The sequence below is a fragment of the Papaver somniferum genome, chromosome 1 (assembly GCF_003573695.1).
Source record: "Papaver somniferum cultivar HN1 chromosome 1, ASM357369v1, whole genome shotgun sequence".
NCBI classification, from domain to species: domain Eukaryota; kingdom Viridiplantae; phylum Streptophyta; class Magnoliopsida; order Ranunculales; family Papaveraceae; genus Papaver; species Papaver somniferum.
The window spans coordinates 133,327,372-133,346,877 of NC_039358.1; the positions used below are offsets into that span (position 1 = coordinate 133,327,372).

Genomic DNA, 19,506 nt, shown 5'->3' on the forward strand with positions numbered 1-19,506 from the left:
TTATCTTCATTTTACATATCCACAATGTAGAAATCAACCGGAAATATTAAATCATTCACTTGAACTAACACTTCCTCCACGAGTCCCTTAGGATATATATTGGACTTGTTTGCTAATTGAATCGTAATCTTTGCCTCTTTTAACGGTCTAAGATTCAAAGAATCATAAATATCGGCTGACACACTTATAGATGCTCCCAAATCCAGCAAAGTACGCTCAAACCATCAGTCACCAATCGTGATTGGCACTGTGAAACCACCCGGATCTTCACACTTCGCAAACATCTTCTTCAGTAACATAGCTGTGGCACTTTCTCCCACTTGAGTAATTTCGTTAGCATTTAACTTATCCTTCGTTGTGCATAAATCCTTCAAAACCTTAGCATACCTGGGCATCATTTTGATGGCCTCAATAAATGGGATGCTGATTTATATGTTGCTGAAAATATCCATGATTTCCTTATCTAGAGATTGCTTTTTTGACTTGGAAAAACGTCTAGGGAAAGGAGGTGGTGTAGCAAAGGTAGGAACCCGTATCCTTAGGTTTGCCGGTTGAGGTTGGCTTTTCCTTTGGAATAGTGTCCACCTCTACTTCCTTTTCGATACCGTTACTAACCTCATCTTGATGTTTCGCCCCCTCAACTTGCCTCCCACTTCTTAGAGTTACCACATTAGCATGCTCTATTTGGTTCACAAAAGGTTGTGATGACAGTTTTGTTGATTTTTGTGCCTTTAACAAATTCACATATGTAGCCAACTGTCCTATCTGCATCCTCAAGTCTTTAATGGCCATTTCATTTTCCTGGTGGTTTTGTTAAGCTGTTTCCTTTAGACTCTATGTTGTAGATGCGAGACCATGCATGCTTTGCATTAGCATGTTGAACTTATCCTCGACAGAAGACCCTCGCTCTTTAGGTTGTTGTGGTTGTTGTAAGTGTTGTTGAAAACCACCTTGTCTTGCATATGGATTAGGATATGTTGCTTTCTTGTTAGCATAACTGAAATTAGGATGATCTTTCCAACCAGGGTTATAAGTATTTGAGTATATATCATACTTTGGCCTCTGATTAGGGAATAAATAATTTCCCTCGGCCTCCTCTTCGTATGGTGAAGCAATTACCGAAGCTATACGATGAATTGCCTTTTCAATGGCGCTTAACCGGTGCTCTGTATTTGGAGATTCTCCTATCTCGCTAACTCTTCTGACGTTTGAGTTGTGTCTTGTATAAAAAAATGTTGAACATTCGATGTCATACTCTCAATCAGACTAGTTGCTTGCGAGATTTTCTTTTTAGGAAGTGAACCACCAATGACTACATCTAACAAATTTCGTTGCTCTGAAAGTAGTCCTTCATAGAAGTATTAAATGATGAGTGTTGGTGATATATGGTGATGTAGGAAGCTTGCCAGCAGTCTTTTGTACCTCTCCCAATATGCATAAAGAGACTTCCCAGTAATTTGTAGGATCTACTAATCTCCTTACAAACAGAGGATGCCTTAGAAACAAGAAAATACTTCTCTAAAAATAAATTTTTCATCTCAGTCCATGTCGTAATACTCCCCGGAGGAAGGTAATACAACCATTCTTCTGCTAGATCTATTAAAGAGAATGGGAAAGCTTGCAGCATTGCCGTATCACTGTCTTCGGTACCTTGCCTAAGATTTGTCATCTTGTGCTGGAATTTTTGAAGATGACGGTTCGGATCTTCACCAGGATGTCCTTCGAATTTCGGTAAATGGTGAATAAGATTCGACTTCACTTCCACTGTGTCAGATAGAGTAATACACAATGGTGGCAAATCTAAGCATGAAGATGTCAACTCTCGCAGCTTCTTATCTTGAGGCGGAGGAGGTGGATTTTCACCGTCTATCATCTCTGATGAAGATTCTTGTTGTGTTTGCTGACGTTCTTGTAGTATCATTCCCTTACGAGTTTGAATACCGCACCTCTGATAATCCCAATCTTTCGGTGCTAGAGATCAAGTACCTGAAACCAAAATCTAAAATACGAAAATTAAAAACTAAAAGAAATAACAACTAAAGCTACCAACTGCTCCCCGGCATGGCGCCAAAATTTGATGGCTGTCGTAAGTGCAATCAAATTAATAATCTTATTTCCACACAATTAACTAGTAATATAATGGAAGCAAGGATCTTTCTCACGAAGAGCAGTGAGTTTTAGTTGTCAAAGTGTCATAAACGGGTGTTTTGTTTTAGATTTTAAACAAAGTAAATAAAAGCAATTGAAAATATTAAGATGTAAGCAACAAAGATAGATATGATCGAGGCATCCTTCTTCGTCAATAAACCGTTAATGAGTTATTATAATTTCCTACTTTTCGTTAATCATATATTTTCACCAACCGTGAAATAACATCTAGCTCAGTGTTATTCCCTAAATTCTTTTTATCACTGAGTACGGAAGATCTCCAATACCAGATTCTATTCGTCTAAACCACCTAGTAGTAGCTCACACAAGGTTTAATTTGGTCGAACGCTTTATCTTTTGTGAATTTATAGGTTGATCCTAGTAGTTAGACTCTTAGCGCAAGGTCCACTTTCTAGTGTTGTTTCTACACGTGATTGCTCCACAGAATCCCTCTGTAAGGTTTCACGTTTTCTACTTGTGTAGGGGTTATTCAACAATTACACGAATATCCTAACCTTTTACTAGCTTTAGTATAATGAATAAACTGATTTAGTTTTCCACCTAGAACAATCAATCAATCAATCATAATATTTACTCATAGTAAAAACAACGATATCATATGAAGAAATCAAAATAAATTTGTATATTAAATCAAATCAAGTTTACAACTTAGAATTCATCCTCAATCAAGTATGGATTTATCTACTCATGGATGTAGAAACATCCATGATATACATATAAGAAAAGTTAAGAGATATCGTTATGATTGAAGAACCGCTCCGAAACCCTAGCTTTCGCTCCGTGTGTAGTTTTTCTCTCCAAGCCTTACAATTTCGTGACCCGCTGATATATCCTTATTCATGACATAATACCTATTTTTATAGGTTTACATTGCTTGACCTTCAAGCATCTAAGTCGGTTAAAGAACCCGACCCTAAGTTACGAAAGAAAGATCCTAAAAATAGTTCGGGAATTTTGGCTTTCATGGTTCGCGAACACCGTTTGCGAACTATTCTTCAAATAAAATTCTGGGAGTTTCGTTCTGGAACACAGTTCCCGAATTGGTCAGTTCACAAAACCCAGTTACGCCCGTTCTCGAACACAGTTCCCGAACTGGCCTGTAGACGTCGGTATTTGATAACTTGTTTTGGTCGTAACTTCTTCGTCTGAACTCAGGATGACCTTATTCTTTTTGCATTCTTTTTTTTAATTGAATTATCTTCAGGATGGTGATAAGAAATACTGAATTTGAATGAGTTAAGCTTGGTCTTTGGCCCGTGTCTTGATTTTGAGCGTTTTGCTCATTTTCGTCGCACTTCTTCCACTTCTCTTCGACTTGGGCACTTGGATACTTGGAATATTTCTCTTCTTAGCTATTTTTAGTACTTTGTGGCTATTTTTTGGATGATTCACCTAATAGAGACAAATAAGAGAAAATAAGAGTAGTAATACGAAAATATGCAAGAATAATAGCTAAAACAAGTATGGAATGGACACTAAAATCATATGAATTATGCACCTATCAGTAAGTATATAATTATTTGCTTGAACTGGGTGCATGAAAAAATAAATACTTTGTTAATTAATTTGGTGTTGTTGTTGCTAACATTACTTTGATGCTTAATTTTGAATATATAAACAAATTTGGATGATTGAGTTTAAATTTTATTAAATAATTTAGAAATAGGATTAACAAACGGCTGATTGAACTGTTGATGAGCTGACTTTGAAAAGAGTTCACAACGGGGAGACTATTAAAAAAAAGTTGCCCACGTCATGATGATTGAATAGAGCTTCCAAAAGACTTATTTAGATTCTTAAGAACCGAAAAATAAATAAAAATTGCATGACTTATTATATGTCACGAATAGTAAACTCACAGATCTTTAAAATGTTGGGCTAACTTTGACTAGTCTCCTTAGTCACGTTGTTGTCGCGGCCAATTCCTATCTGAGTCCCGTACACATGAGATAAAACCTTTTATCTTAGAAGAGTCACTCCCAACTAATATTGCACGATTCATTTTATGATGCACCTATACCACCACTTGAATCTGAAGCACTTTTTCCATATCAAAGCTAACCCATTGGAAGAAAAACATACTTTTTTTTAAAAAAATAAATGAAGAGGAAAAATCCCAAAATTACAACAAGAATCTTAAACAAACAAAGAAAGCTCCTCTTTTCCTGCCGGTACAAAAAAGCTCGCCGGAAAACACGACGAAGCTTTCCGTTGGTTCTAAAAAAAATAAATCAAGTTACACATTCATGGTTTCCTTATTCGTTTCTTTCTGTTGATTTTTAAAAGCTAGAGCCTAAAAAACCACATCAAGTACGTGCCTGGTACGCAACTGTTAATCTCCGATAATGCATCATTCAGTTTGAACTTTGAATTAAGGAACCTAACACCAAAAGTACTTTGTCCAATAAACAAAAGTTACGTGCTAACAACAACAAGTCAATCCTATCCGACATGGCAAAACTTTACAAACTAACGGAAACCCAACGGCCCTACATACCACGGTGTAGGGCGGACGAACTTTGTTTTTCGTTTTCTTCTCCCTAAGAAGATGCATCATATTAAGAGTCCGTTAAAACAAATCTAAATTCTAATCAAATTCATTGATGATAACGCGTTTTGTAACACGGTAATATTGTTATCACTCAAACTCAAAGACTCAAAAGACCACTCAACTGAAGTTGCTCAAAATGTATAGATTTTAGTGAGTGGGCAGTCAGTGAGAACAGCAAATACCAAATTAAAAAAAAAAAAAAAAACCAATAATTTCCCACCCTTGTTATTTGATTTCCACTTTAACTCTCTTTCTAGTCTCCCGTCCTAAAATAAACCGCCTGTACTTGTGTTCTGTTCCAACTATTTCTAGTTTTGGCTTCCTCCTCTTCCTCCTTTCATTTCAACAGCTCTTTATTGGTATTTGTTTCTGTGGTGATACTGATAATACCACCTCACTTCAGGCTCAATACTGTGGTAAGTGGAATTCAAAAAACCCTAAATTTTGAGTAACCCGTGTGTTATTTTTTGTTTCTCTTCAGTCTCATTCACTTTAACTACTTGTTCTTTGTTTCTTTTCTATCATTCTTCTCTTTACCATTACAATTGTTGTCGTTTCTCTTCTCCTTTTGCTCACTCACTCACTCCTTTCCTTTCTTTTGCTTCTCTTTTATTTTATTTTTCATGTCAATTTTTTAAAATTTTCATTTTTCTTAACGATTATGCCCTTTCTCTTCGATTTCTAGGGTTCATATCGTATATGGTCACACACAAAGTTTGAAGTTTTGGGGTGGAGAAATACTTAATTGATTCAGAGATCTGAAAAAATTATTGAGAAGAGGAATATAATTGTTCAAGGACTGTTCTAAAGATTATTGATTTTATGGATCTGAGGATGGTATGAGGTGTGACTTTGTTGTTCAGCTGTTATTATTATACAACTCTGATTTTGAATTTTACGCTTTTGGAGGGTTTACTGTACATTTTTACTTCAAACTCGGTGGGGCTACAACGGCTCCAGATCCACAACGTTTTTTTCTGAGATTTTTACCAGCTTCATTCCTGAATTTTGCAAAAGAGATATCTGGCAAAATTGGTGGAGAAGTGAATTTTCTTTGAGTCTTGGCAGAGAATTGAATGGAGTAGAGTTTTCCGAGAAGTTGTGGTAGTTGCATTGGTGGGGTTGGTTTTAGAAAAGGATTAAGAGCTCAAATGTTGAGTGGCCACTGAATATTCGCCAACATTCAACTGCTTAGTAGAAAAGGAGGATGATTGAACAATTCATTAATTTCGTGATTCGGCCTCCCAGGTAATCTCCTAAATTTTTGATGGGTTCACTAATCTGTATGTTTTCATCCAAATCTGTTGCATTGGGATGCACTTAAAACACCTGTCTAAATTTTAAGATGCTGAATTGCAATCTCTTAGTGACTTTTTAAAGCTTCCTTATTTATTCTGTCATGCAATCTGATATGTTGGAATATACAGGGCGGACTACAACCCAGACCAGTATTTATGGGAAACGGATTTCACTCTAGCCGGCAGGAAATACAAAAGACAAGACTTGGAGGCAAGTACGAACATATTGACCAGGTTTTACTTTCCAGTTATTGTAACACATGCATCTTTTTTTTTGGTTTCTCAACTTTCTGGAATCTGTGTGTTTCAATGTTAACAGCTGATGAATGGACGGGGTCACATCTTACGATGTAGTCATTACATGCCTTCTCCTTTACCAGAAGACACACCTCTCCCCTGTGTCATTTACTGCCATGGGAACAGGTATATAATGGTTCTCGTGAATGAATCAATTCCTGAAATTGGATTTTGCTGCTCTGACACACATTAGAAGCAGTACATAGCTCTCGTATTATATTCTCATCAATACATATTTTTGGACAATATCAGTCTGCATATGAAAAGCTTAACACCTATTCATTTTGTTCTTGAGTGGTGCAGTGGATGTAGAGCAGATGCAAATGAGGCTGCTGTGATCCTTCTTCCCTCTAATATCACTGTTTTCACACTTGACTTTTCTGGTTCAGGACTATCCGATGGCGAGTATGTCAGCCTTGGTTGGCATGAGGTGTGTTGGTCATCTTTTACTTCCTTTAGATTCCGAACTCTTATGTATATAGAACTTCTAAGGATTTAGTGTTATTCTTCATCTACCTGTCAGAAAGATGACCTTAAAATTGTGGTGTCTCATCTGAGAAGCAACAAACAAATTTCACGCATAGGTCTTTGGGGACGATCAATGGGTGCTGTCACAAGGTATGTAATCATAGAATTATTTGTTATTCTTCGCTTTCAATGTTCGAAACTAATCAGAAGGCATGTCCCGGCCATCAGTACCACTACTCCACTGCCACTACCACCTCTATTGCTTACTACGTAGTACCAAATTGCTAGCAATTGATATTGATAGTATTTGTAAGTAATTACGCTCTTCAATGATTATAATGCAGTCTTCTTTATGGAGCAGAGGACCCCTCCATAGCTGGAATGGTGTTAGATAGTGCCTTCTCAAACTTATTTGATCTAATGATGGAACTTGTGGATGTCTACAAAATTCGACTTCCTAAATTTACAGTAAGACTTCGTTCTCGGTTTCTTTCTCAGTGCACGTTAAATGATGGAGTAGATCATTCTTTAGCCATCGCTACTTGGCTCTATGATAATAGTTGTTAATAATCTTTTCCATAGAGTATGTATTCAAGGGTCCTGTGTTGGGCTTGTCTAAGATAGATGCACTTAGCATTAAGTGCTTCATTTTTCAGTAATGCTTCATGATGTTTTGCAGGTAAAAGTGGCTGTCCAATACATGCGGCGTGTCATTCAGAAGAAGGCCAAATTTGACATCATGAATCTAAATTGCATGCAGGTCTGTAAGTGTTTTGTGGTTACGTTTGCTGAGATTTACTTGTAACCCCTTTTAGATCAGTGCCTTGATATGGCTTTTTAAGGTTTATGGGACATGTTTAATTTTATTCGGTAAGCTGGTTTTGTTTGGCACTAACCTCATTAGTTCTGTCAGTCAAGATTGCTAAAGTCCCTGCATATAGTCCAAAGACTTGCAGTGCCCCTTCAGAACACACTAACCTCATTAGTTCTGTCAGTCAAGATTGCTAAAGTCCCTGCATATAGTCCAAAGACTTGCAGTGCCCCTTCAGAACACATGCTGTAAGATTGCTCGATTCATTTTGTTAATGTTCTATTGCACCTGCAGGCTGCACCTAAAACTTTTATTCCATCTTTATTTGGGCATGCAACTGAGGATGTATTCATTCAACCCCGCCACTCCGAGATCATGTTCAAGTCTTACGCGGTATTAGTTCATTTCATCTCAAGGGGTGAATTTTTTTTACATGTCTTGATAAATTTTTATAACTAACCTAGAGTTTAGGATAAACAAGGTTTATTTTTGTTTTTTATAGATTCCATTTAATTATGTACACCATGGACATTGTTTCTGATATTTGATCTTGCTTCAGGGGGACAAGAATATTATTAAGTTTGATGGTGATCACAACTCTCCACGGCCACAGTTTTATTATGACTCAGTTTCTATTTTCTTCTACAATGTTCTTCATCCCCCTCAAGTTCCTTCTGCAATTTCAACAAAGCTTGAAAAATATTATGATCTGGGGAACCTGAAAGTTGGTGCTGGTGTAGATGAGGTAATTCCTTCAAATCGTCTTAAATTCTTAGAGAACTCAAAACAACAATAGTGTATCTTTTCATTGCCTGCTGTAACAATGGCATCGACCCTGGAGATTTAGAGGTTGCAGAATTTGTAGTTAGCCACTGTCCTATGCTTTGTACATCTCTATTTTGGTTGATACAGTTGCACATTCACACTGTATGTTGGGGACAAAAAACAACGATGTTGACTCCGTTTCATTGGTTATACTACTGGTCATGACACTCTAATTGCACCACTGCACCTCTTGTATGAAATTCTTGCACTACTTTAGCGACTAACCAAGTGGTGTGCTTTTTGTTTTAGAGCCTCCTTTATGAGATCATCTCTGGTCTTCGTTCAGTGCAAACTGATGCTGCAAGCTCTTCGTCAGTTCCTCCTAGTATTTTCGCTGCAACTGTAGGCATATTTGCTCTTCTGAAATTGAACCACTTACATGTGTCTTTGTAAGATTCCTAGTCGTGGAGTCATTCCCTTGTCCCATGTTAGTCTGGTAATAAAAGCTGCTTCCTTTTTTTCTTAGCAGGATTCATTACTTGATGAAGACAGTAGGTCTAGTACAAATATTGATGACATTCCACCACATCTGCAGGTAGTTTGTTTGATTCGTCTCTTGTATGTAAAACGACTTTCTCGGCGATCTCGCTTCAACAGTTATTTTATTTGATGATCTTTGTCACTGTAGGGAACTTCACAGGAAAACACTAATAATCAGAATGAGGAATGCTGCTCGCATTCCAGTTCAAATCGAGAGAGTTGGGGAAGGTGCTCTTCTCTAGGAGGTAGCGATGGAGATCCCTCTTCTGCTGATTGCAAGACCGCAAATAACAGACATCAGGTTCCTACTTGTTTCCCTTAGCCTTCTTGTTTCCTTTCATATTGTTGTTTTCTTGAAGCAAATCATTTGTAAGCATGTGCAGTTCAAGTAATTGAATTGGAGAATCAACGTCTAATGGAATTCTATTAGAATGTCTTATCTACTTGAATTTCACTTTATTTTCCACTTTTTGGTTAAACAGAAGTAATCCAATTACATTGAAATTCCAATTAGTTGAACCAAACATGTCATAAGAGAGTTTGGGTAAACAACTCGAGGATGTAAAGAGAATTACTCGATGGTGACAGGTCAAGGGTGACATGTAGAACGCTTCATTTGTTGTGCTGAAGTTTCTCACTCTATTATTGGTGTATGTAGTTTTGCTAAATGATAGATTCCTTGTGGTTTAAATTTGTTGCAGGGGACTCTGAAGGCGCTTGCAACCCCTCTTAGAAGGATACAAAGGAAATTAGACCCGCTGAAGGGAGAGGAGGAGGTCAAGGACAAGGACAAGAAGAAGAATATCAATAAGAAGAAAGATCCAATAGTTGTTCAGAAGAAGCCGAGAAGTGAAAAGATGGAAAAATTTGAGGCTTTGAGTCAGCGGATACGACTCTCCATTCTAAAGCGAGTTAACCACCATCGGAGACAGTGTTCTTCATGAGAGCGTCTGCATACCATTCTTCTGTACAATAATGCAAAGTGTTGTCACATTGTTTCTCACTAGGGTGTTTTTTTCTTTCTTTCAGTAATCTAAGTCTCTCCTTGTATCTCTCGTGTTCTTTTTTTTTTCTTCTTTGGCATGCATAGTTGGGCAGCAAAGTAGCCGAGGTTGATCGACACCAAATAGTATCATTGAAGTATTTAACTTTGTAAAGTTGTACCTTCATAAATCTGGAAATGTCACCAAGTCAAAGGCTGCTCATCAGATTTAGATGGCATTATTAGTCCATGTAGGTAGGAACATGAGACAAATCATCAGGTGCTGACTAACCCTTATTTTTCATTTTCTCCTTGCAATTATTCAACTGAGGTATAAAAAATGTAGGCCGAGCTGAGCTGTTGGTTGTCGCCAATGAGAAAGTGCCACAGCCTGAAATTGAATACGAAAGAAAATTCAGCATTTCAAGGCAAAATATTACAGTCTTTGGTGTCTCTTAACAAAGTGGAGAAGGCAATTACAGTCGAAGTTAAAACCTTGTATCCTTCCTTGTACACGGAGAGCGTCGGTGCGGAAGTGAATAAAAAAGAGGAGAGCCGAGGAGTCAAAACTCCCATATTACGTGGTGGATGCAGCGATCATCACGGGATGAATGTGTCTTCAGCAACTCCTTTAAATCTGACAGGAAAATACTAATCTTAGTAAAAAAAAAAGCCTTCTATCCTCTGCCAGCGCCACCCATTCATCCGTCCGTCTTCTGTTGATTCCACCACCACCACCACCTCTCCAACCAACATAACAGAAGAAGAAGAAGAAGAAGAAGACAGGCCTATTAATTTATTGCAACTTGACACCCACTTATCTCTCCGTGTTCATTGTTCAATCAGCTTGTCTCCTTTCTCTCTCTGTTGCATGGAGATCCCCTGAAACGAAGCTGAAATTAATAAATATTAGCGAGGTGAGTCTAGGTCTCTCTCTATCAAACACAACGTATGCTATTTATCTTTTACAACTGTGTTCTTCTATCTGTATATGCAAGTAGCGTGTGTTTTCATTTTGTATATCCTTTTACCTGGTTTAAAAAATTTAAGACTCTTTCATTGATAAGATGAAAATAAAATCACTTTCTTGTATCCCTTGATTTTGGTAATGGATGGATCTCTAGGAAAAGGCTTTTGATGGATTACTTTACAGTCGGTTATGGGAAAATTATCAAAATGGGGGTGGCATCAAATTGTTGAACTGGTCTTAATAAAGAGATAGGAATATGAATAATAGATTTGGATCATTTAGGGAGTCACCGATTCCTCATTATCTTAAGAAGAAGTGCAGAAATGAGGGGCATGTAGAACATGAATTATATAACATTATATTCTGCAACAAATGTCGGCGAACAATCTTTCTCTTCTATATTTGATATGTGTTCTATTCTATAGATTTCTTTTGATGCTAGGTAGTTGTTATTTATCGATAGGTAGAGCCTAACTTAACTTGATGGTGCTCTAAAATCAATTATATTGTATGACTGAAACCCACTCAATGTTATTTATTGGATTTCTGTGGAATAGATTCTACATTAAAGTGGTGTCATCTTTTTTGGGTTTTCACGTGTGTGTTTGAAGCTTGGTTAAGCTATCTTATGTTGTTCATCATTGTGCCTCTTCTGTTCTTGTGCACTTTAGAATTCCTACTTTGGTGTTGTTTACATTTTCACACCAATTTTCCAACTTAAACGCATGGATCTACTACTTGTTTAGCGGAATGTGGGAAGAAGACTACAAATTTTACCTTTTGACATAATCTAACGTATCTATAAGTTATGCTGCGGGTTCTTTTCAGGTTTATGCGAAAGTTATCACTCTCCATCAAGGGTATGAACAGATCTATGTCAAAAAAAATTTCGCATATTTATTAAATTTACTGTTTGTCCAGGTCCATAACTGGCTTCTTCTCTGATTGACGATTTGTATTACTAAGCCACGATGGGAGGTGTAGTAGGAAAGGATGAGTCACTTGGAGGTTGGATACCAGAAACAAAGCTCGAGGCAAAAATGGTTGAAGCAATGCAACGGAAAGCAGCAGCAGGAACTTCGATGAGATCATTTAATAGTGTTATTTTGAAATTCCCAAAGATTGATGAGAGCCTACGCAACTGCAAAGCAATATTTGAGCAATTTGGTTGGCTTTCTTTTCTTTGTCTGGATTTTCTCTGTTAATTCGCATTCATGAATGTAGTTAAGATAGTCAAGTGAGTAGATGTTGCTTGTCTTTTATGGTTCAGGGTTCAGACAAAGCTTACCCTACCGGTTTGAAAGATGCCTGGTAATTGTATGGATGTCTTATATCTGTTGATTAAGAGTTATTTCCTTTTTATTTTCAGATGCGGATTCAAATGGTGCAATAGATCCACAAGAGCTTAAGCATTGTTTTGATAAACTAGAGATCACTTACTCGGAGGAGGAAATAAGTGATTTATTTGAGGCATGTGATATCAAAGAGAATATGGGAATGAAGTTCAATGAGTTCATTGTTCTCCTCTGCCTTGTCTATCTTCTCAAGGAAGACCCATCTGCCACTCAAGGTGTATCCAACATACAACTAATTTTCATTAATTTTAGTTTTTTACTGTCTATATTTTCTCTCCGTATTTAATGAATGTAGCTAGATCTGCGGTGAAACCATTTCTATCAATCATAAATAAGGATCTCAAAATATTCCTGAGTTTCCATGACTAAACCGCTAGAAATCACGGATGGGCTTACCAAACCTGGAGGCAACCTTTGAAACTTTGGTGAAAGCGTTTGTGTTTCTGGACAAGAATAAGGATGGATGTGTCAGCAAGAGCGAGATGGTCCAAGCCATAAATGAAACCACCTCAGGCGAACGCTCTTCAGGGCGAATAGCCTTGAAAAGATTCGGTCAGTTCTCTCTCTCACTTTCTCTCTTTAGTTTCTCATATCCACCTAGGCATGTTTTCGGCAACCGTTGGTTAACATCTGGTTCACCATTTTCAGAAGAAATGGACTGGGACAGAAATGGAATGGTGACCTTCAAGGAGTTTCTCTTTGCTTTCACCCGCTGGGTTGGAATTGACGAGCTTGAAGATGAAGAGGACGCAGAAGAAAAGGTTTGATCACCTGCTGGGTCATCTACATGCTATTAGTAGGACACAAGACACACTACGCCCTCTACCTTTGCTACTTGTTACTTTTCCTATTACTACTATACCTGGGAACAAAGCTACAGTTCGTAGCATTTTGAGTCCGTTGTGTAAGGTTTTGTTGTTTTGCATTTATTGGCTGTCTGAGTAGAAATGCATGTTTTTTAAATCATCTTTTGGGATTGTGGATTCTTGTAAAATATTCCAGTAACTTAACATTGAATGAAATAGTACATCCTGCTGATGGAGAAGATATGAATTAACCATATGGATCAGAAAATAATTACAGTTCGGGTCACAAGCATTCCATACTCAGCAGGTTTCTCTTGCAGGCACTGAGACTAGTGTGTATCATGGATATTTTTCACAATCCATACGAAAAAAAACAGCGTATCTGCTATGTAGTGTTAGATGGTGATGAAATAGCTCAAAATCACAGTTCAAGTTGATCACGGACTATAAGGAAAAGAAGAGAGATGCATTTATTAAAGAAAACTGGTGATCCTGGTTTACACCATTTTTTGGCTCTGCCGCAATTTAACATGTGGTCTGTAGATGCACAAGCTGGACTGTAGAAAATTCAATGTGTACCACTATGCATTTTTACATTTGTACCAAATAGAAATGGTAAAGACAGCACTCTGTGAAAGTTAACAGAAGTCTTTGAACCAATCATCTCATCTCCTGATACATCTAAACAAAACTCAGTTCCCCTGAAAACAACAGTCTAACATATATAAAGATAATCACTCTAAACTTTTTGTAGCCTCTTCTGATCGTTTTTCATCATATGGGTAAGTCCCAGAATGAGAAGCAGAATGACCTGAAGCTGGGATTTCTAATGGTGGGGGCATCTTGAGAATTGTGCCTGGGTTTGACTCCAGTATCGGGTGTGTGACTGCAGTCTCTGGTTTTGTGTTTAGGGCCTCTCCCACGTTCACTCGCTGCTTCTTGACCCTTTCATCTCTAGGACTCTCAGATGGAGAACCACCAGCAAAGCAACCTGAATCTGGAGTCTATGGTTCATGCAGAGAAGATAAACATTCCTTAAGAGCTAGCTTTTTCTCGAGCATCTCTGTCTTCACAGCTTTGTTTTCTGAGGTTGCAGCCGGAGTTGATGGGTCGGTTCTATTATTATCAGATTCCAGACAGTTGTGATCACCTGATGACATGGGGAAAGTGACCCCAGAACATGATGGTGATTCAGCAAGAACGCTACTGAGCCGTTGCTGCTCGTCAATGATTCGCTTGAGGTACTTTCCTTGGGCTTCAATCCTCAACTGGAGTTGCCTCTGCACCTGTTGAATTTTGAGATTGTAGAAGTACCAAGTCAAGACTTCCCTCATTTTGATCAATAAACTACACACACTATCAGCATCAAATTTATCAATTTGGGGGAGCTAAGTACCAACTATCAGAAAGACTTGCCTCTAATTGTTCATGCAGACGCTTTTGAACTTCCATCTGCAGCTTGAGTGCTTCTGTTATTTGCATCCCACTGCACACAGATACACTTGTAGTGCATGAGATTCAGTTTTAAGTAATTGGTAAACGACAAACGAGTCACCATGTTTAACCACCAAGCGGTCATAACTAATTAGTCAGTTGACCTATTGATGTTTGTGACTTATGAGCTTTTTGGTTCTGGATATATTCTTAGTACGGAATTCTGATGGGTACCATAAGTTCTTAAGCATATTCCTCCGTGTAAACGGTCACATGGCTTCGGTACCATAAGTTACCACATACAAAATGCTATGCTGGCCGTTGTTTTTTTTCCTACTCGAAAAACGAAACTTAACCACAAAAAGCAAGAGAAGAAAGTTCTACTTACGGTGTACCATCCGAGCTGGTAAATTTGTCATCTGATTCATTCCTATCAATCCTTTTTCCTAAATAAGGAAGCATCATTATATTGGTTTTTGAAGCATGATGAATTTAAAGGCCCGGAAAAAGATAGAAAAAGTTGCCTTGGTTGCCTATGATTTCTTAAAAACCAAAAATACAGATCCCAATCTCTTTACCATTTAGGATCACTACTGATAAGTCAGGCATACATACCATCAGATGCAGACTCCGGAAGGTATTTTGAAAGCCGGTATTTCTGTACAATTTGGTAGAGACTGAATTAATGATCCAAGAAATACAAACGTAAGGTACGATATACGATATTGCAAATGTTATTACCTTACGATATTGACATAACAAATATTGCAAATTTTATTACCTGTAAGTGGCTTTTGATATGATATATTGTCAAACTTTGTACACCCATAACTCTTAGGACTCCTTTAGGAGTTGCCTCTGCACAAAGGGAAAAGGAATAAATGTGCATGGTTACATGTATGGCTTAGATTTCAGGAACAGAATCTGCTTAGAAGAAGGCACTTCTAATTCTCTAAAGGCGCATGCAACGACTGTTGATACAGCGGACCTCCACACGTTCCAGCAGAGTGAAATCCTTGATAACTCAAATCTCAAACTTAACAAAGTCAATGCTCTTAGTTCCACTTAACGAACTAAGTTATTGTATCGCACGGATGGCTCCAGCCACCTACACTACATTATCGGGTTACCAAGCATAAGAGCCTCCACTCCATTTCTCCTGAACAGGAACAACTGAAAGAGGTCTACTGTGTCCCAGGTACAGAGAGAAGCTCTAGAGACAAACTATTTTCCCAGTAAACGGAATTCACATTCTGGTCGATATTGTGTTCTTCTCATCCAATATTGTCTCACCAAACATGATTTTAAATTTCATTATTTTTGACTCAAGAAAGTAAGGTGTTGAATTCTAAGTACTCACTGTCTGGTCCACCGAGCTGTGCAACCGCTTCTTCAAAGCGTTCATGAAGCTCATCCGTCCAACGCAACCTTTTCCTGCTTGAAGCTATACCAAGATCACTGTTGGTGTTGTTTCCATAGTTGTCGGAGCTCATTGTCCTTGCACCACTTTCAAATCGCAATCATGAATTACTAGGTACCTGCTACCTGAATTAGCTAGAACCAGAGGATAATAATGATGGTTTTCTAGGTTGATTATTCAGCATTCATCTACAAAACAAAACAAACAAAAAAAACTCATCAAGCCACGAGGAAATAACCCTCAAAAAAATCATATAGCAGCAAGAAAAAACAAGAGGCAACAAGTTCATAAAAGATAAGTCATCATCATCACTTCTGTAGCCAAGGGTTCTACTCGAATGCTCCTTTTCTAAGCCAAATTCTGTTTTCAGACACTCTAAAACCTTCTTCAAGAGATGAAAGGATTTAGGGCTGACATCACCAATTCATGAGGTGATGAAGGTAGAACTAAAAAAGACACCTTTAACAAATGAAACACACACAATTTTGAAAACACGAACTTTTTTCCTGAAAAATTCGGAAATGCCATAGATGGCAACAAAATGGAGCAGAAATTATAATTGCCACCCTAATTCAGATTTTTGAACAAAGATAAACATACAAAAATTCGATGTTCATACAGTCTCCCACTCTCGTGAAAAGAAAAGTAGTAAATATGTCTGGGTAAGTCGATCTGAACTTACATAGCACAAATTGCTAGCTCAGAAGAAACTATGATGAGAACCCATCTCCATTAAAGAGTATAATTGAAGCTAAAATAATTAAAAAAAAAGAGAAAAATGTGTGCATTACTCATTTTTGAGAATCTTGTAGAAATTCTTCCAACATCAAGGCCAAGGAATTTGGTAAGTCGAGAGAGAGAGAGAGAGAGTTGCTTGAAGGAGAAAGGTCAGAAAGAGAGAGTGTTCAGCTGGCAATCTTCTAGTAGATTTTTTAGTGAAAAAAAATTAATTACTGAAAACGAAAAATTAACGTACTAGTGCTTGTTTTTAATTTATTTTTTGCTACTAATTTTCGTTTCTTAATTTCACTAACCTTAATTAATTAATTAGTAGGAGTATGTTTTTGTTTGACATGGCTGGGTAATGTAGCTCTCTTCATTGGCCCTTGGCTGCCAGCAAAACACACCTCTCGTGGCCCTAAGTGAGTTGAGAAATGAGATGCTTCCAATAGAATCTTTCTGGGAATATACCGTCCACGATTCTTTACTTTACCTAATTTCATTTTTAATTCGATCCGTAATGCGGATTATCTTGAGTTAGTTGTGTAAAAATAGTCTAATTGCGTATCTATTCTGGGATTTCTTTTAATTTTTCTAGAGTTTTTGAATTAACGTTTAAAAAAAGAAAAAAAAGGAATAAAATGAAAAAGAAATTAGACGACTATGGTAGTTTTTTTCTTTTTATATATATTAAATGAAAAAATTAGTTAACTAGAATTGGAAACTACTTTGTTTGTATCCCCTATTACTGCATAAACAATAAAAAACAGAAGCAATAAAACTTGAAGGATGATACCAAAGAAAAAAACAAAACTTGGAGATATTCCAACACCGCTTAATTGGGGGATCCAAAAATAATTAGGGCCCCTAGATTCTTATCCTCCACCCATGGGAGGGATAAGCGGTGTCTAAATATAACGAAAAGACTATATTACCCTAACCCTTATGATGGGGACACTTGTCAACTCTATTAATATTTATTTATTTAAAAAAAATTATTTTATATTTTTTTTTTTTAAATATCCAAAAATATTTAAAATATTTTTCTAATATTGAATTAATCATTATACAAAGCTTTTGGTTGGTAACCTAGCAACAAGCTGGGCTCCAACACCTTTTTGAATAGCAACGCCTAATCTATGAAAAATAAAGCTACCAAAACCACTACTAGCGTCGTTACTAACTAAACAATTCTTCAGGCGCTTGAAAAAACACAAAGTATCCTCACCCAACTCTCCTAGAGTAGAGAAAGTCAAAACACTCAATCCATGGCCATGTGAAATACACTTGTCCAAGTATTTAGAGTGTTTACGTGAAACCGCATTAGATATAGCTTTCCCTGGGACGAAAGAGCGAATTCCATCACCTGCGAAGGGCGAAACACCAGTGACATCCATACAAACATCCTTTCCGTCTTCCCAGTTAAGCACAAGAATATCAGCAGGTTTCAGCTCTTTGTCATCATTCGTCAGAAATCCCAAAGAAACTTCCTTACGAGCAGGAACACTAGCTTTGAAGCAAATGTCGACGACTACATCACGAACAATATCATGTCGAAACTTGGGGCCTATATCCTTAGCACAATGAAGTGCATGATCACCAAAGATGTCCATGGTTTTATTACAACTTGGGCACAAGCCAATCTCAAGAAACAATGGGATACCAAGACGATAGCAAAGTACAGCTCTAAAATGTCTAGGTCCAAGGCACTGATTAAGCCCAATGATGGGTACAGCCATTAAATAATCTTGTGCATGCTTCATACGGTTGCACTGCCACAGGATGGAATCTCTTGCGGACATAGAAAATTGGTCTGGGATTTGCTTCTTAACTGTATCAAAATAAGTGACTGCCAGGGAGTGCATGGATGGGGGGGCAGTATCATCGACACAGTATGTAGAAGGCAATCCACATACCTGAGCAAAATTCTGTAGTGCAAACTGATAAGCAGAGCCTTTTTCAGTTGAGAATGAATTACCAAGGATCACCTTTTGTACCGAAGTCGTCTGACACTGAGAAGCAAGGTAACAATAGGCGCTAGTGTCAGCCATGGTGTAAATGCCAAGTCCACCATCTTTGATGGGCAAGGTAGATAGTCGCTGCTGTAGAGGACCAAACCCCGCACCATCACCAGTGATGAGAAGTCTCAAGTACTTAAGTAAGTGATCATCAAAAAGGGCAGTGGCAGATTGTAAGGCTGCAGGATTGGTAGTACGCATTGCAAAATACAATCTAGAAACTCCAGTGCAATTGCGGAGTAATAGCATCTCACTTTGAGGGTCTTTGAGTTTCTTGATAGCAGACATCAATTGAACAGTCTTATTCACCCTGCTCAACATCATATCACTGATAAAGTTCAAATCCAGACTCACCGGTCCACCCAATAGTTTAACACCATTAGAAGGTCTACCAATATCAGCGGGGAAAACTTCGTCAGCTGTGCTTCTGGGGTCAGTAGAAGGCCAAAAGAATTCAGTTTTCTTTACATTAAGATGTAAACCCCTGCATGGTCCCTCAGTTTCTATTATGCTCAGAGCCTTAGCTACCTCTAATGTATCACCAATAATTGTACCATCATCCAAGTACCAAGCGTGCAAGTCAAGTTTGCATTGAGAAGCAATAGTCTTCACTAGGGGGTGAAGTGTCAATGCAAAGAGCAGAGGACCAAGGGGGTCACCTTGCTGAACTCCAAGTGCAGATGACATGGTTGAAATAACGACTCTTTTTAATATTTTTTTTATCTTTTTATTATTACTTTTAAAATAACGACTCTTCGAAGACATGGTTGAGTTCGTTATTGTAGAGGCGCCATTAAAACAATAACGACTTTTTAAAGACACGGTATTGAAGTGTTATTATAGAGTCGTTATTGTTTAATGACGACTTTAAGAGTCTAATTGCAAACAGACCAACTTAATGA

At 37.7% G+C, this 19,506-nt stretch overlaps 3 protein-coding genes and 1 pseudogene across 8 annotated transcripts; 2 read left to right on the forward strand and 2 right to left on the reverse strand.

Annotated features, from left to right (window-relative positions):
- The first annotated feature begins 4,787 nt into the window (after positions 1 to 4,787).
- Positions 4,788 to 10,118, forward strand: LOC113301301. Of its 6 annotated transcripts, none has more exons than XR_003336230.1 (14): positions 4,788 to 5,136; positions 5,406 to 5,968; positions 6,148 to 6,229; positions 6,338 to 6,441; positions 6,619 to 6,745; positions 6,839 to 6,933; positions 7,128 to 7,251; positions 7,463 to 7,543; positions 7,889 to 7,987; positions 8,154 to 8,339; positions 8,669 to 8,808; positions 8,889 to 8,954; positions 9,048 to 9,200; positions 9,382 to 9,586. XR_003336230.1 is itself a non-coding variant. In XM_026550089.1 (14 exons), exons 2-14 carry the CDS (start codon positions 5,928 to 5,930, stop codon positions 9,385 to 9,387), a joined length of 1,260 nt encoding a protein of 419 aa, XP_026405874.1. In that variant the 5' UTR covers positions 4,788 to 5,136; positions 5,406 to 5,927; the 3' UTR covers positions 9,388 to 9,585. The 6 variants fall into 6 exon arrangements, 4 of the variants coding, with proteins under 4 accessions (XP_026405874.1, XP_026405868.1, XP_026405856.1 ...); XM_026550089.1 differs by having other exon boundaries at positions 8,669 to 8,761; positions 8,886 to 8,954; positions 9,382 to 9,585; XR_003336228.1 differs by lacking the exon at positions 9,382 to 9,586 and adding an exon at positions 9,601 to 9,949 and having other exon boundaries at positions 4,789 to 5,136.
- A 279-nt stretch (positions 10,119 to 10,397) lies between these two features.
- On the forward strand, positions 10,398 to 13,275 carry LOC113301346 (probable calcium-binding protein CML21). Its single transcript, XM_026550106.1, has 5 exons — positions 10,398 to 10,798; positions 11,773 to 12,018; positions 12,221 to 12,423; positions 12,584 to 12,758; positions 12,855 to 13,275. Exons 2-5 carry the CDS (start codon positions 11,823 to 11,825, stop codon positions 12,971 to 12,973), a joined length of 693 nt encoding a protein of 230 aa, XP_026405891.1. The 5' UTR covers positions 10,398 to 10,798; positions 11,773 to 11,822; the 3' UTR covers positions 12,974 to 13,275.
- A 182-nt stretch (positions 13,276 to 13,457) lies between these two features.
- Positions 13,458 to 16,812, reverse strand: LOC113301334 (annotated as a pseudogene).
- LOC113350960 lies at positions 16,040 to 19,291 on the reverse strand. The gene is made up of 2 exons (XM_026595055.1): positions 18,503 to 19,291; positions 16,040 to 16,054 (listed from the first exon to the last, which is right to left on the reverse strand). The coding sequence occupies exons 1-2, from the start codon at positions 19,289 to 19,291 to the stop codon at positions 16,040 to 16,042; spliced, it is 804 nt and encodes a 267-aa protein (XP_026450840.1).
- Positions 19,292 to 19,506: the final 215 nt, after the last annotated feature.

Excerpts from the sequence above, each read along its gene's own strand:
- LOC113301301 (XM_026550071.1), top strand. The coding sequence starts at position 5,928 with ATGATTGAACAATTCATTAATTTCGTGATTCGGCCTCCCAG. Across the intron at positions 6,230-6,337 it reads ACAAAAGACAAGACTTGGAG|CTGATGAATGGACGGGGTCA; the intron begins GCAAGTACGAAC and ends CAATGTTAACAG. Across the intron at positions 7,252-7,462 it reads TTCGACTTCCTAAATTTACA|GTAAAAGTGGCTGTCCAATA; the intron begins GTAAGACTTCGT and ends GATGTTTTGCAG.
- LOC113350960 (XM_026595055.1), bottom strand. The coding sequence starts at position 19,291 with ATGTCATCTGCACTTGGAGTTCAGCAAGGTGACCCCCTTGGTCCTCTG.
- LOC113301346 (XM_026550106.1), top strand. The coding sequence starts at position 11,823 with ATGGGAGGTGTAGTAGGAAAGGATGAGTCACTTGGAGGTTGGATACCA. Across the intron at positions 12,019-12,220 it reads AGCAATATTTGAGCAATTTG|ATGCGGATTCAAATGGTGCA; the intron begins GTTGGCTTTCTT and ends TTTTATTTTCAG. Across the intron at positions 12,759-12,854 it reads AATAGCCTTGAAAAGATTCG|AAGAAATGGACTGGGACAGA; the intron begins GTCAGTTCTCTC and ends CACCATTTTCAG.